Source organism: Carassius auratus, chromosome 2, assembly GCF_003368295.1.
Source record: "Carassius auratus strain Wakin chromosome 2, ASM336829v1, whole genome shotgun sequence".
Classification (NCBI taxonomy): Eukaryota; Metazoa; Chordata; class Actinopteri; order Cypriniformes; family Cyprinidae; genus Carassius; species Carassius auratus.
Window position 1 is genome coordinate 2,075,696 of NC_039244.1, and position 17,923 is coordinate 2,093,618.

A 17,923-nucleotide genomic window follows, 5' to 3' on the forward strand; every position below is an offset into this window, starting at 1 on the left:
GCGAGTTAAGAAGTCACAATTACCTTTTTAATTTTATTTTTTAAGACAAATTATATATGTACATGTGGCCTTCCTGAATCTATGACATGTATTTATGATTTAAATTATATTCTGAATATGATGAGACATCCATAAAACCAAAGCAATTATAGTAACATATTGTAGATAAGATATTGTGCATCGTAATTACATCATTACATCATTTATTAAAACATTTTAAATGAAATTTGATCTTGTTTTCATGTAATGCAATGCAAAAAAAAAAAAAAAGAAATTAATGAATTTAAAGATTTTTATGCTTAAAACAAGAAACAAAATAGACCTATAGTAATCATACATATGCAAGATTTTTATGCTAAAAAAAAAACAAAACAAAAAAACTAACAATTATTATGACTCTATAATTTTAGAAAACATTTAAAAAATGTTTTTTGGAGGTTTAACAGTAACACAAATTGTAGTTTAACTTTCTTTTATTTTGCTAAAAAAATAGGTGCAAGAAAATTATAAAAAGTAAAGATTGTTAAAACATAAAGAATTAAATAAAAATAAAAAAACAGAAAAATGCATTGATTATAAATTGATTATTTTGCAGTTTAATGCCACTGTTTTCTAAATTGAATGTAAATCTGAAATAAATGAACGTCCTGACACCGAAGCCTCTATATATGCAGCTTCTGTAAATAACTAAAGACCAGTGATTTCTGCCTCAGCAACAGAATCAGCTCAACCCTAAAAACATCAGGAAAAAACAACAGAGCCGGCTGCAGGTCAGGCCACAAACTGTCTGAACGCATTAGAGTCAGTCCCTCACCAGAGGCTCTGTATTAACACACAGTCACCAGAGAACACGAGTCATTTCAGTCGCTCATCAGTCAACATTCAGTTCAGAAACCAGACTTCAACACAGGAAAACAGACCTTGAATAATCATGTTCTCACAGTTTTCCAGGACTGCAGTTTTCTGATGGAGACAGATGGTTTGGTTCTGTTCTCTGGAGAACCTGACAGATTTCATCCCGGCGCTGGAGGTGATTAATTAAAGAGACACTTTATGAACATATAACGACTGATGTGAGCCTCGAGGATACAGAGACAACATAATGAACCGAGTGGATGTCAAACAAATGCGCATAAAAGGTTTGTGTTCGAACTGCCTTCAAATGCATCCTAAACACACTCGAGACTGAGAACCCTAAATGCTGATCTTGTGAGCCTGTTCTTAATCTAAGAGGTGTTGATAGAGTTCGCACATGCATGAAGGTATAAAAGTCATAAATACAGACCTCTGATGTCACAGGAGTCCCTCGCTCGTTTCGGGAGAAGCTCGATGGGATTGACAGCAGGAACTAATCTGCTGCCGTGACAAACTCCACAATCTCTCCGGTCACCTGGACCCGAGCGGCGGCCAATCAGACGCAGAGATTACGGCCGGCTTCTGCCCACCGGTGGATAAGACTAAGACTAGGAAAAGCCCATGTGCCAAGGACAGGGACACAGAACGACAGGAAAGACAACCGGGAACGACTCACAGTGTCTCAAAGACAATCAGTGATAGAATGATTTCAGAACAAGAACAAGAATAATAGCGATGTGAAACGAGCATGTCCTGATTTGAGCTTCACACACACACCGATAAATAAAGGGCACTTTAAACCACAGCCAAATAAAACATTTAATCACACAACAAAAGCCTTCTGACTTCTGATCGGAGACAAACAACCACTGAATGAAGCTGAAACTGTATCTAAGCAGTCTCACAATCAATGATGAATCGTGTTGAATGTGTTTCTAAATACCCATGATATCTGTGGAAAGTATTCACAAGACACTAAATACATATATATATGTACATATAATTTATTTCAATTGAAATAAAGCTGAAATAAAATAAAATAAATATAAATATGAGATGAATAGCTTAATGCTACCTTGGCAGCTGGCTGAAATAAATAAGATTAAGGTAAATTACTAAAACTGAAAGAAAATGAAAATGACAAAAGCAAGCAAATGCCAAAATAGTTAAAATATAAACTAAACTAAACTTAAAATATAAAATAAGATTAAATACAATTTGAAACTAAATGAAATAAGTTAACAGTATACAACTTATAGTGCAATAACACTGCATGGTATCAATATGTTAAAATTGTAAAAATATATAAAATAACAATGCAACATTTTTAAAATAAAAAATATTGAGCACTTCATGGATTTGATGGCCATCTGCATTGAGAAAATGTATTGATAACGTCTGAAACTCTGCTCAGATTTGCTAAAAAACCAAAGTCTGTAATCAAAAGTCACAGATCATGATATTATCTCACAGATTTCTCACCTAATTCATCCAAGCTCAAATGATATGAGCTGCTTCACATTCATTTTATAGCTTTGTTCTCTTTAGGTCTCCAAAGGAAGTTTAGGAGACCATGTTGATCCTTAAATGACCCATAACTGAGTCTCCTGAGCTAGATCTGAGCAATAACATCAGGGATGCTGCGTGTGTGAAGAACAGCAGCTGAACCTCCTCCTCTCTTATCGCTTGTATCACTGCCTGTGTTTATATTCTGATGTCAGTGAGTTGTTCTGGAGGAGACACTGATCTGCGGCTGAGGAGATGCTAAATAAAGCTCCGGCCTTCAGATCTTGCTCTTACGCAACGAGTGTTTACAACCTCAGATGCACACGCTCATGCGCTTGACAAAATCATGCTTGAATCCAACAGTAAAATCACAGATACGGCACTGAAGGAGAAGGTTTGCAACTCGTCCTGTAGCATGAACCCTAGCGACTGCATAGTGATGCCCTAGCAACCACCCAAAACACCCTAGTAACCAAACAGAAAACCACAGCAACCCCTTAACAAAGCACAGGCAAAAAACGCCCTACCAACCGCATAGTGATGTCCTAGCAACCACCTAAATCACGCTAGTAACAAACTAGCAACCCAGTTAAAGCACTAGCAAAAACACCCTAAAAATTCATAGTGATGCCCTAGCAACCACCCAAAACACCCAAGCAACACCCTAGCAACCAAACAGATACCATAGCAACCCCTTAACAAAGCACTGGCAAAACACCCTAAAAAATGCATAGTGATACCCTAGCAACCACACAAAACACCCTGGCAACCAAACAGATACCATAGCAACCCCTTAACAAAGCACTGGCAAAACACCCTAAAAAATGCAGAGTGATACCCTAGCAACCACCAAAAACACCCTATCAACCAAACAGATACCATAGCAACCCCTTAACAAAGCACTGAAAAAAACACCCTAGAAAATGCAGAGTGATACCCTAGCAACCACCCAAAACACCCAAGCAACACCCTGGCAACCAAACAGATACCATAGCAACCCCTTAACAAAGCACTGGCAAAACACCCTAAAAAATCCATAGTGATACCCTAGCAACCACCGAAAACACCCTATCAACCAAATAGAAAACCACAGCAACCCCTTAAGAAAGCACTGGCAAAAACACCCTAAAAAATGCATAGTGATAACCTAGCAACCACACAAAACACCCTGGCAACCAAACAGATACCATAGCAACCCCTTAACAAAGCACTGAAAAAAAACACCCTAAAAAATGCATTGTGATGCCCTAGCAATCACACAAAACACCCAAGCAACACCCTAGCAACCAAACAGATACCATAGCAACCCCTTAACAGAGCACTGGCAAAAACACCCTAACAACTGCATAGTGATGCCCTAATTCAAAACACCTGCAAAGGCCTTTAAATGGTCTCTCAGTCTAGTTCTGCAGGCTACACAATCATGGGGAAGACTGCTGACTTGACTGTTGTCCAAAAGACGACCATCGACATCTTGCACGAGGGGGGCAAGACACAAAAGGTCATTGCAGAAGAGGCTTGTTGCTCACAGAGATCTGTGTCCAAGCACATTAATAGAGAGGTGAAGGGAAGGAAAAGATGTGGTCGAAAAGGTGTACAAATAATAGGGATAACTGCACCCTGGAGAGGATTGTGAAACAAAACCCATTCAAAAATGTGGGGGAGATTAACAAAGAGTGGACTGCAGCTGGAGCCAGTGCTTCAAGAACCTCTACACACAGACGCATGCAAGACATTGTTTTCAGCTTCGCATTCCTTGTGTCAAGCCACTCTTGAACAACAGACAGCGTCAGAAGCATCTCAAGACAAAAAGGACTGGACTGCTGCTGAGTGGTCCACAGTTATGTTCTCTGATGAAAGTAAATTTAGCATTTCCTTTGGAAATCAGGGTCCCAGAGTCTGAAGGAAGAGAGGAGAGGCACACAATCCACGTTGCTTAAGGTCCAGTGTAAAGTTTCCACAGTCAGTGATGGTTTGGGGTGCCATGTCATCAGCATGTCATCTGCTGGTGTTGGTCCACTGTGTTTTCTGAGGTCAAAGGTCAACACAGCCGTATACCAGGAAGTTTTAGAGCACTTCATGCTTCCTGCTGCTGACCAACTTTATGGACCTGCACACGGTGCCAAAGCTACCAGTACCTGGTTTAAGGACCATGGTATCCCTGTTCTTAATTGGCCAGCAAACTCGCCTGACCTTAACCCCATAGAAAATCTATGTTGGCCAAGATTTCTAAAATTCCTTTCTTTGTATTGGTCTAAAGTAATATTCTAATTTTCTGAGATACTGAATTTGGGATTTTCCTTAGTTGTCAGTTATAATCATCAAAATAAACAAAATAAACATTTGAAATATTTCAGTCTGTGTGTAATGAATGATTATAATATACAAGTTTCACTTTTTGAATGGAATAAGTGAAATAAATCAACTTTTTGATGATATTGTAATTATATGACCAGCACCTGTAGATACTGTATATAGGCCAAAAACACAGACGTTTTCTCTCAGTCAGCCCTGGTTTGAACTGTCGGGACAGATTTACAGCATCTGCACGTGCTCAGAGGTTCCTGCTGTCCCGTCCCATTTAATCATCATCCCCTGAACAACTGGCACAACTCAGTCTGTGTGAGTAATCTGAAAAATTATATTTTCAATCAGGTCAGTGTCGCTCTCGTCTTTCTGAGCGGCAGAAAAGGCATTTGACACATCACTGTAATAATTCAGTCCATTCACAACTGCGTTATCGTTATCTTAACAATCTGATGACATCTAGGACCCTGTGTCTCTAAGATCACTGCCATACAACATCAGACTGAGTTTATAAAGTCAAAAGTACAGAAAACAAACACACCTGTATGGAGTCAGATCTCATTGACATCTCAGCTGTTTCACCAAGAAATGTGGAGCAAAGAAATATAATGCAAAGCATAATGCTTCTCAGATGTGTCTCCTCTGGAGTTTCAGAAAAACCTCAACAATACTTTAGTTGAGACTTTGAGACATGTCTAAAACAAAGCTTCTTGAATAAAAACTACCTTCAAAAAAATAAAAATAGTTATATATACAGTACAGACCAAAAGTTTGGAAACATTACTATTTTTAATGTTTTTGAAAGAAGTTTCTTCTGCTCATCAAGACTGCATTTATTTGATCAAAAATACAGAAAAAACTGTAATATTGTGAAATATTATTACAACTTAAAATAATAGTTTTCTATTTGAATATACTTAAAAAAAAATCATTTATTCCTGTGATGCAAAGCTGAATTTTCAGCATCATTCCTCCAGCCTTCAGTGTCACATGTAACATCAGTCGATCACATGATCATTTAGAAATCATTCTAATATTCTGATTTATTATGAGTGTTGGAAACACTTCTGCTGTCGAATATATTTAATGAAGAAAAGTAAAAAAAAACTGCATTTATTCAAAATAAAAATAAAAATCTAATAATATATTTTCTTTACTATCACTTTTTATCAATTTAACACATCCTTGCTGAATAAAAGTATTGATTTTATTTTAAAAAAGAAGATGAAAAAAATTACTGATCCCAAATGACTGACCAGTAGTGTGTATTGTTATTACAAAATATTAATATTTTAAAAACATAGCTTCTTTTTTTATTCATCAAAGTATCCTAAAAAAGTATCACATGTTCTGAAAAAATATTAAGCAGCAGAACTGTTTCCAACTTTGATAATGAATCATCATATTAGAATGATTTCTAAAGGATCATGTGATAATGATCCGAATAATTCAGCTTTGCATCACAGAAATAAATGATCATTTAAAGTATAATACATTTAAAAACAATTATTTTAAATTGTAATAATATTTCACAATATTGCTGTTTTTTCTTTATTTTTGTTCAAATAAATGCAGGCTTGATGAGCAGAAGAAACTTCTTTCGAAAACATTCAAAACACTTTTCTCATTGCATCAATTCAAACCCACAGGAAAATGAAAAATGTAAAAAATCTAATAAAAATGAGTTATTTAATATCTGAAGTGTTTGTCTTGAAATGTTGAGATTAAATGGAGAGACATTTGCCCGAGGCTCCTACTTCTCAGAATATCTCATCCAACTCCAAACACTTTCACAGCTTTATACTCGTATCTCTATCTTAGCAGAAACATCTGAGACAAACGCACATTAAACGAAACATACCTGGGAACGCCATAATCTCATGAGAAAGCAGTGACTACAGTGAGGTTCTCCGAGCGGGTTCTGCTGCTGATGATAATCAGCTTATGTGATGTGATGCATGTTCTCTGATCTCAACAGCTGGAAGAGCGTCTCCTGCGCTCCACGAAACTCAGACGTTCGTTACGTAAGCCTTATGTAAAGCAGATGATGAGCCACACGCATCACGACTCTAGGATCACACCGACTCCTGCTGCTCTTAGACCGTCTGTCTGAGCTTCATCATGAAGTGAGGGGTCCGTCTCATATCACAAATAATGATAATTACTCATACACAAAAGAACAATAAAAATGCTTTTAAAAAAGTGCTTTTAATCGATTAAGATGCCTCAGTCTCCGAGTCAGCAGCGTTTAAGCATCACTATTACTGTCGCTCAAAAACATTCAAATGTTTTTCATGCAATGACCCATTAAAGTAAAGACATTTACAGTGTCATTCCTATATTCTTTTGAACTTTCTATTCATCCAAGAATCTTGAAAAAAATCTGAATCCTGAAAAATAAATGTTTTCAACATTGATAATAATCAGAAATGTTTCTTGAGCGGTAAATCGTCATATTATTATGATTTCTGAAGATCATGCACTGAAGACTGGAGGAATGATGCTGGAAATTCAACTTTGATCGCAGAAATAAATTAGTTTAAAATGTTTTCATACAGAAAATGGATATTTTTAAATTATAATAATATTTCAAATTTTGTACTGTATTTGTAATTTAAAAAAAAAGCCAGTAAATCGTCATATTTTCATGATTTCTGAAGATCATGTGACATTGAAGACTGGAGGAATGATGCTGGAAATTCAGCATTGCATCACAGAAATAAATTACAGTTTACTATATATTCACATAGAAAACAGTTATATAAAATTGTAATAATATTTCATAATTTAATATTTTTATTGTATTTTTACTCAATAAATGCAGCTTTGGAGAGAAAAAAAAGAGTCTCTTTCAGAAACATTATAAAAACAACTATAATTATATCCCTAGCAACTACTATACCCAGTACCTAGCAACCAGCTAGAGCCACCCACAGAAACCCTTCTCAGTCGTATAGTAACACACGAGCAGCTGGCGCTGGGTAAACACACACGAGCTGGATGTGGACGTCTGAACAGTGATGTGCTTCTGTAATACTGCACTGACACAGGAGCCCATGGCGACACTGAACACACAGCTCATGTTCTGGTGCTGAACACACACACACACACACACACATACAATTAATCATCACTGAAACAAGCTGTCTTTACTGCATGCAATGAATTTATAGCTCAAAACAGTGTTATTGTTAAATAAAACTAAACCTACTTTTAAAAATGTTTATTTAAATAAAGCTGAAATAAATAAATAATACATTAAAATAAACATAATCAAAAATTAGAAATGTTCCCTATAATTGAAATAAAATAACTTTATGTTAAAGAACCAAAAAAATAATTTAAACTAAAGAGAAATATTTACTAACAAAATCACTAAAACTAAAAATACAAAAATAAAAGCTAAAACAGTAAGTTTTTTTTAAGTATCAGATTTTATTAATACTTTAAATTAGTTTTGATTTTATGTTTTCATTTCAATTTTAAAGTTTTAGTTATTTTATTATTTTGTAGTTTTTATTGTTTTTTTGTTAAATATTTATATGTAATACATTTGTATATATTTTATTTTAAAAAAATGTTTTTATTCCAGTTTTAGTTTTAGTTATTTAAAAAATGTTGCATTGCAACTAGCTGAAAATAAATAAGTTAAACTGATATGAAATAGAAATTAGTTTCTTCTGTCATGGAGCAATGATTTTGTTCCAAAGCAGAATGTGCAATTCTCCCAGTGAACTACAGTAAGTGCTTCAAACTAAAGTGCACATGTATTACAAGCTGAATACAGCTGTGCCCAATCACATCTCATTTACTTACTATTAAGTGTCTGAAACAAAAGTCTTGTATCTTTTAAATATTCGATGACATGAAATGAAATCCACTGATCGGTCCTTTCTCAGAAGAATTCGCCGCAGCCGTCTGAAAACTTCTGAATTTTTTTAAACAGACTAATTAGGATTGAGCCCAAATTATGATAGAAATTTCAATAGGAATTCTGTACACAATTCTATTTTGTCAGCAAGGTTTGAACAGAAACAGTTACAATGAACTACTAAAGCTGTACAAAACACACTAGATAACGAGCAAAAAGTACTCAAATATTACTTATTTTAATTTCAAAACCTCAAAAGTCTTTTAAAAGTGTGACTTCCAGAGCCGGAAAGATCATGAAAAATTTATTCAATCTTTAAACGCCAGGGTTTTAATAATCAAAATGCACTTTTCTAGTTAGGCCAAGATCTAAAATATTTTACTGGGTAAAAATTTGCAAAAAATAATAATAATAAAAAGAATTCTAAAATAATTGTCCCTTATGTCATCCAGTAAATCACAGCAAACGTATTGTTTTAAAAGACTGAAATCGCGGGATCCAATCGTAAAAATGGAATGTGCTGTACTCTATGACAAGGAATGTCACAGAATTTGGAAATCTTGGAAAATTAATTCCTGCTGAAATAATTCAAATTGTAAATTGATATGCAGGTGAATATTAAACTGGAAAAACGACTGCTATTTAATATGAAGTCTGCATATAACAAACCTGACAAAATAAAAGTTTTAAAGCTTAACTTGCTTTAAAGCTTATATTAATATATATATATATATTCCTATTATACTGTAGAATCCGCTCAAAAAATAATAAAAGATAATAATAATAATACGGTTTATTAAAACTTTTTTTTGTGGAATCCCTGTTATTCAGCACAAAAACAAACTAAACAAAGGAATTTTTCAAATTTCATTTGATGACATTTGAAAATTACTTTTAAATTTAATTCAATTGTTAGTTTTATGTTCTCTTTTATTACCACCATTTTTGAAAATAAATATATATTCAACAATAAAATACAGAATCGAAATTTTTTTATATGCAACTATTATTGTTAAAAATAATACATTATTAAATTGTATTATTTAAATGTTTTCAATCAAACCTGGACTTTAGAATGGATTTTTTAAAAAAAATACAGTGAAAAACACAGAATTTAGGAAAATAATAACTGTATTTTGTATCTGCCGATCTAGACTGTTATCCATTAGCCATCGGGATGAAGAACAGAACTTCTGCCAGAATCTACAGCTCACAGTTCTTACTCATGTGATGAAAGCAGCACGGTTTCTTCAGAAAACTAGCTTTATGATTAACTCAGAACAAATCACTAAACTGCATTCCTTCTTAAAAACAAACCCCTGAGGCTGGGACTGCAATCCAGTTTGTTTAATGACGCTTTACGCCTCAAGATCTTACAATAACCTTCGCCTGAGTTCACATTAGTTTACTCAACGGGCCAATGCGGTTGTTCAAAAATTTATAATGCATTATATATTTTCATTATATATTTTATGATAAATATCATAAATGATTTATAAAGCATCTGAATAAATAATCTTTCCATTGAAGTGTGGTTTTTGGGGAGGACAATATTTGGCAGAGATACAACTATTTGAAAATCTGGAATCTGAGGGTGCAAAAAAAAAAAAAAAAATCTAAATATCAAAAAATATCAAATAGAAAAAGTTGCCCAAATGAAGTTCTTAGCAATGCATATTACTAATCAAAAATTACGTTTTGATATATTTACGGTAGGATATTTACTAAATATTTTCATGGAACATGATCTTTACTTAATATCCTAATGATTTTTGGCATAAAAGAAAAATCTATAATTTTGACCCATACAATGTATTTTTGGCTATTGCTACAAATATACCCCAGAGACTCAAGAAAAAATAATAACCAAAGTTAAGTCCATTATGATATATGCAGACTCCTTGTTGCATCCAAAACTGTTTGTTTGTCATGTTTTATTGCATTTAAAGGTGTGACGATGAATAAGTGTTATAATGCATTATTAAGTATTATGAAATATTATAAATCAATGCAAATTGATGCAATGCAATGCAAAAATGTGCATAAGTCATCAAATTAATGCATTTAATATACTTTGATAATGCATTGAAAAAAAAGGCTTGAAGTGAAGTGTTAGACTTTTAAATCAGCTTTTAAAAAGAGGAAGAAATGTTGCAATATTCATAAACATCAGTGTCTGATTTTAAGGGCATTTTTATATGCTTGAAAAGACTAACTGTTTAGTTCTGTATTGGATCACTAGATCCAGTGCAACATTATCAACCAGACAGCTGAGAACAAAAACCAGAACTTCTGATTCCTGGAACATGTTCAGCAACACATACTTGATGCGTTTCCTCCCATAATGCATCCCAAACGCCGGTTTCCTTCCTGAGATTCCCTGATATGCTTCTACAGAGCTTTAAATGCATTTACTTGTCCAGATCTGACAGTGATCTTGGACGGAATGACGTGAGGTTTATTTTTCAGGATGAGATCTGATCTGAGAGCAGGTTTGACGTGGGCGGATCGGGATCAGTGAGCGACACCTCAGTCCTTTGTTTATGTCTCTTCTAGAGTTTCAGAACTCATTTTGATTCGTACATGTTGCACTTTCAAGCAAGAGATCTCATGCATGAACTCAAAAGACGTCTCCATATCCGTTTACAGCTCTGCTTTCTCTTACTGTATTTGTGTGTTTTCATTTCTTCTTCCGAGAAAACATCTGATGTCTTTCTTTGAATGAAACACAACTGAGACATCCATTGAGTCTCCTCATCTTCTCATTAGAGCTATCTTACTGTAAAGCTATCATCTGAACATTACAGTAATAAAGGATGTCAACAGACAGAAGGAGGATCATGTGACGGTGGCACGCGGTCTGAATCCGTGATCAACAGGAATGCTGAGTGCGGAAAACTGCGGCTAAAATCAGGATTAGCAGCCGAGCAGAGCCCTAAAATCAAGCCCACAGGACCTGAAAGAGACCCGCTGTCTGTGTGTCCTCAACAGGACGCTCTACAGGAACAGGAAACACTCTTCAGCATTAATACTCAGACTGACTTTGAGTTTGCACTTGAAGGACATTCAATATCAACACACATTATAAACCAACAAATACACGCTCTGAGTGCACCAATAATAACCTTCTATGAAATAATATTTAAGATTCATGAATAAGAACAAATCAATCTTTATCCATCTACACTAAACTGTACAGGAGATTAATAAACTGACCCTTGTTATTATGTGGCATAACACAGAAATTCATAACTCGTGGTATTTAAATGGCACTACTATGGTACATACCAAAACAAAACATGGTAAAAAGTGAGATTGTAATTGTATATAGATTAATTTGTATATAAATGCTGTTTAAATATTTTTCCTCTCTTGTATATTATGTACAAATGTTAATTGTCTATAGTTGTATTACTATACAGAAAAAAAGTGGAATATATGTAACTAATATATATGTATATCTATTTAAGTAACATACGAGTTATATATATATATATATATATATATATATATGTATATATATATATATATATATATATATATATATATATATATATATATAGAAAGTACCATGATTCAGTGATCAGATGGTAAAACCACGGTTTTTTAAGATACTATCAGACTGCTTGCTATATACCATGGTAAAATTGTGACTCTCCATGGTATGTTCTTACAGCAAATGGAAATAATCTGAAAATAAATAATCGAAACGTTATGGCACTTAGAACAGAAGTGCTATGGCAGTAAAATAATCAGATTGAATGAAATGGGAATATACCATAGTATTGTTTGATTACCGTCCTCATAAACCTGGCACTGTCAGCTACTTCCAACATGACTGCATTATGAAATAATAATTATATATATATATATATATATATATATATATATATATATATATATATATATAAATAAAATTTCAATTATGGAAAAGCAAATAATTTGCATTAAATCGACCCGTATGTGAAAGACAAGCATGCATGTAAAAGATCCTCCGCGTACCGAGATCTGCATCCGTCCCGCATCCCGCACCGACCACCGCATCCTCGTCCTCCGGCAGCGCGGAGCATCCTCCGGCCGCGGCTCCCTCCATCGGGACCGGATCAAACGATCAAACGAGCCGTCGAGCGTCGAAACGAATCGAATGAAGGAAAAACGGAGCGCGCGTCATGTTCCGAGTCTGCCGCACAGCGCTCGATCAAATGTGTGCGAGTCTACACACACACAGACACACACGCGCGCGCGCACGATCCGCTACGCCAGCAGTGACGTCACCGGGCCCGGAGAGCTGCGACGTCATCAGAGTAGCCGTCAGCCACTGAGGAATTTACATAGACTGCGCATAAAACAACTTCATTTAACTATAATTCTAACAATTGTAGGTTTAAGGCATTTCAAAGCTAAAAATAAGTCAAATTAATTAAATATTTAGAAGAATATGACGATAAAAAAAAAATAACTCAATTTTTTAATGGAAAATACCGGAAGCCCTCTACTGGATAACCCTGGAACTACAACACACCTAAAACCTACATATACATACACACACACACACACACACACACGTTCAGGACGCTTATCATACAATTTATTAGCAGCCATAATTGTACTTAATTTAAATCAATTTATTAAATTAATGATAGGTAAAAATTGATCGCCTGCCCTGAATGCACTGTAAGTCGCTTTGGATAAAAGGGTCTGCTAAATAAATGTATATTAATTTATGAAGTTAATTCAAGGTATGCAGAAGTAATGCATAATTTACTAAACACAAAAATGTAAAAATAAATGGTTTTAAACTAAACCAAAACATTTACTTAAAAATGATAAATATGTTAATGTGCATATCATGTTAAGATTAACCATCATCAGAAAACTGTGAACGTCTGAATGTATTAAAAACGTAACTTCTAGGTTAACTTTTCCTTTAATGGGAATTTAAATACTACATTAACCAATTGGGGTCTTTATGAATTGATGTGTATTGGAACACTTTTTTCAACATATGATATGATCAATTTATCTGCATTCAGATGTATGACATGACTGAATCTGAAAATCATCCCTCAGTCTAGTAAACTTAAACATGCATTCTCTGTAAAAGAAGCGGCCACACAGGAAGTGGTGATGCTACTCTTTAATCGTTACAGCTGCTCATCAGAAAACCTTCTTCAGTGATTCAGTGCATGGTGACTGGAGCTCCTCTCTGCTCCCGAGGCTGGACATCGGAGGCTTTTCCCAGAGAAATACACGCCGGAGGACATCAGGCCGTCCCCTCCTGAGCACAGGCTTGAGGAACGGCCGTCACAGATCTGGGCTTCACACGCCAACGTCCAGCCATCGTCCAGAGAGGAGACCGGCCTCTACAGACACACGGGACGGAGATCGGGTTCAATCCCGAGGGCTACAGGTACTTGGGAAGATCCTTTTCAACAACCTAATGGGACAAATAAAACATGGGATTTCATTGGTATTTAATCTTTAATTGTTATACACTTGTGTGCACAATGAATAAAATAAACGTAATTGCTTTTTTTTAAAATAAAAATTAAATAAGTTATACATCTTTATACAATTTAAAATACTAATAGGTTGAATACAAATAAATAAGTTACATTTTTTTAAAATAAACAACAGAAATTAAGATTTTTAATTTAAGACAAATAATAAATAAAAATAAATAGTTTAATTTTTATAAATAATTTTTTAAACAAATACATTAAAAACACAAAGTAATTGAAAAAACAATCATTTAATTTTTCATAAATCTGCCAAATTTTTTACATTTTAAATCTAAAACAAATACATTATACAAATACTGTATACAATTATATCAATTTAAATTTTCATTAATTTATTAAAATATTAGAAATTAATAATTTGAAACCAAAACAAATAAATGTAATACAATGTAATTGTATATTAAAAATATTAACTTTTCTATATAATATTTGAAATGTATACAAATACATTTAAGTCAATTTTTCTCAAGTTCCACATATTAAAGGATTATGTATTCACCCTCATGAAGAAATGACCACAAAATGTCATCTTTGGGTGAAATTATTCTTCGTTGACTTACGCTTGGATCGTCCATGGGTCCGTACCTCTTCACGACCTGACCTTCTCTGTCAATGAGGAACTGTGACAAAAACAATAGTTTTAAGTTTACGGAGTACATACCAAAATAAATAAAAAAACGCAAAAAAAAAAAAAAATTCTACAATTACCTTAGTGAAATTCCACTTGATGTTGCTGTGGAAAAAAATAAATAGAAGTAAATTTAAACTTTTATTGTCAAGTACAAATGTCAACTTCCATATATTCAAGGATTGCACAGTCCTGCATCTTAATTCAATATTTTTGCTGATCTGCATTAGAGAATAATGTGAATAAATATGAATAATGAAGCAGTCACACTCACTTCCCCAGAGTTCCTCTGCCTTTGGGCTGCGCTTTCATCCATTTCCAGAGCGGATGAGCTCCATCTCCGTTCACCTCGATCTTACTGAACAGGTCAAACTCTGCCTTGTAGCCTTTGGCAAACTCCTTGATCTCCGCCTCTGTTCCAGGCTCCTGTAAAAACACACCACAGCTGGAGAACGCTGAAGAAAAGCTGCCTGGACAGAACACCACCGGTCTTCAATCTGGAGAACACCAGTATTTGACGGCTCCAAATCGATACCGTGGCTATAAATGGTTATTCATATGCAGGAAAGATCAAAGGCATTTGAAGTTCCATATGCAAATATGGTGATGATATCATCGCCACTGGTAACATTCTGAACACTGAACATTCTATTCTATGGGAGTCAGACGGGAATTTTATTTGAACTTGAATCATAATGTTTGAGGAACATTGTAATATTAATAACCATAATAGCACCCAATGTTTCATACATTAATTCCTTAAGCGAAATACATTACTTAGCCTATTTTTGTAAAAAAATAAATAAATAAAAATAAATAAATAAAATTTTGTGAGAAACTTTAAATGAACAAATTGAAAAAAAAAACACTACATTTAATGCACAAAAATTGCTGATTGGAAATAAAAACTAAAATAAAATTAAAATAAAAAAAAAAACCCAAAAAGAGTTAATTTTAAATGAAACTGATCATGCAAATACATTTATTTTGCATCTCTTGTTGTACGATTAAATCTCACCCCACAATAACATAATCCTCTTGCAGCTTGACCTAATTACAGTCGTGACAGTGAGCGCTCGTACAGAACAAGCGTTCAGGACTGAATGGGCTTTAATTCACAACATAATCCAACAGAAACGTCTTCCTTTTTCTGAAGCATGCATGCATTGCACAGAACGCTCCTCTTACTGTATGTATGCATGGAATACTGTATCCCATAATGCAAAATGCTGATATTCCTTTTTTTACCTGAAGCAGTACTAAAGATTTCAATATTTACCCTTTTGACAAGGTTTACACAAAACATGTAGAAAAAGCTCAATTAAAATACATTTTGAGAAGCAAACTGGACGCCACTCACTGCATTAAACATGCAACATAATCAAGTCATGAGGCGGCACTATTTCATACAACACCACTATTTAAAATCTTGCATTGGACACTATTTATTATGCAGAAGAGAGTATATAATGCATTACACACTGGCGTTCAATTCCTGCACATACCTGCTTTCCAAACTGGTTGCAGGGGAAGCCCAGGATCCGTAAACCTTTCTCAGCGTACGTGGCGTGCATTTCCGCAAACTGAGTATAGTTTACGGGAGTCTTACCTCATTTAGAGGCTACGTTAGTGATGATGCACACATAACCCCTGAAACACACACACACAAACACACTTCAGACACGGCAACCCAGGGTCACAGAGCAAGATTACACTCAGCCGAAGACGAACAACAACCAGAAGCACAATGAAGATCTGCATTAGGAGGATAGTGTAGGTGAAGACAGCTGCTAAAGAAAACCTTCAGAAAAAAAGTGTAAGTTTGCTGAAATAATACTTTGCATAAGGGGATCACTCAGACCAGTATCCCTAAATATGAGCATTAGTAAAGCAATGTAGTAAATCAATGTAGTGATCTGTTCACCTGTATTTCTCCAGTGACTCTTCATTTCCATCGATGTCTTTGGCTGAGAACTCGTAAATGGATTTGGCCGACTGCCAATCGTTGGCTTGGGCACACTGCAATAAACAGAGAGGGGTCAAAGGTCAAGGGGCATGAGGAGTGTCTGCCAATCCTATCAGACACTGAAAACAATGATGCACGGTCATCTGCTAGAAAACAATTATGCAACTTCCTCGTGAGACAGCATTAGAAGTCAACTTTGTCCTCTGACATAACTCTGTGTGATTCTGTGCTTATGCATGCAACACAAGAAACTTTATACCACTTTATTTGGGTTTCCACATTATCGTGAGCTAGACACACTTTATATAGTGATATAGCTTTATATAGAGCATATCCATCTGTACAGAAAACACAGCTGTCACACAGGATTTATCACACTTAGGAAAATACATAAACATCCTACTGTTCTTTTAATAATCACATTATACATCAATCTGGAGGGAATTATACTGTATGTTGCTAGGTAATATTATGATGTCATATCTTTCAGATCATGTTAATGCACCTGTAAGACCTTACAATAAAAAAATGCATCAAACTCATTGGTGAATTTAGGAAACATGCATTGATTATATTTAATAAAATCTAAATAAATATAATAATAATCGTTTAATTCTACGGATAATAAAATTCCAAATAAATAATTTATAATTGATTAATCTAAATTTAAAAAAATAAATAAATCTAAAAACTAATAACAAACCTTTTAATAGGTTTACTTTTAATAATAAAACCAATATAATGATATTGATCACTGACGATTCCTTACTTATATCCACGCGATTAAATTCGAAAGCATAACGCTAAACACAAACCAGGCCTAAATCTGCGTCTGCTGACAAAACGGAGGCGTTTTGGTAAAAATACACTAACAAAACAAATATAAATGTTACTTTTAAGGCACAGCTAAACCCACAGAGTCCGGATTAACGCTACATCATTAAAGCTAACGGCTAACGTTCCTCCACCGGAGTGAATTAGCGGAGACACACAGGAGCTACAAATAAACCAGCCGTGCTTTAACTTACTTAACTAGCAGTCCAACAACACAAACTAGTCTAAACACTGGTTAACCAGCAGGTGAAGGTGTTTTCTTGTATCTTACCATGGCTCTAGCGAAGTTCTGGCTCCCTAGCGCCCGCTAAACAACCATATAATACTGCGGCACGAAGCCCCGCCCATTTACTGTCAAGACACGCCTTTTCTGTCAGCATCGGCCAATCAGAAACGCTTTATGCTATACAAACGGTAAATAAATATTTAAAGAT

At 34.7% G+C, this 17,923-nt stretch overlaps 1 protein-coding gene and 1 pseudogene across 5 annotated transcripts in view; both read right to left on the reverse strand.

Moving 5' to 3' along the window:
- The window catches only part of LOC113112011 (phosphatidylinositol 4-phosphate 5-kinase type-1 gamma-like), a 40,436-nt gene extending 27,647 nt beyond the window's left edge, over nucleotides 1–12,789 (reverse strand). For 4 of the 5 annotated variants that reach the window (XM_026277391.1, XM_026277363.1, XM_026277372.1 and 1 more), the window contains exon 1: nucleotides 12,542–12,789. In XM_026277391.1, the coding sequence (XP_026133176.1) occupies nucleotides 12,542–12,632 (91 nt within the window). In that variant the 5' untranslated portion in view covers nucleotides 12,633–12,789. Of the gene's footprint in view, nucleotides 1–1,285; nucleotides 1,320–12,541 lie in introns of those variants that run through there. The other variant, XM_026277382.1, reaches the window with a different exon arrangement.
- An 872-nt stretch (nucleotides 12,790–13,661) lies between these two features.
- LOC113112319 (phospholipid hydroperoxide glutathione peroxidase-like) lies at nucleotides 13,662–17,853 on the reverse strand (annotated as a pseudogene).
- Nucleotides 17,854–17,923: the final 70 nt, after the last annotated feature.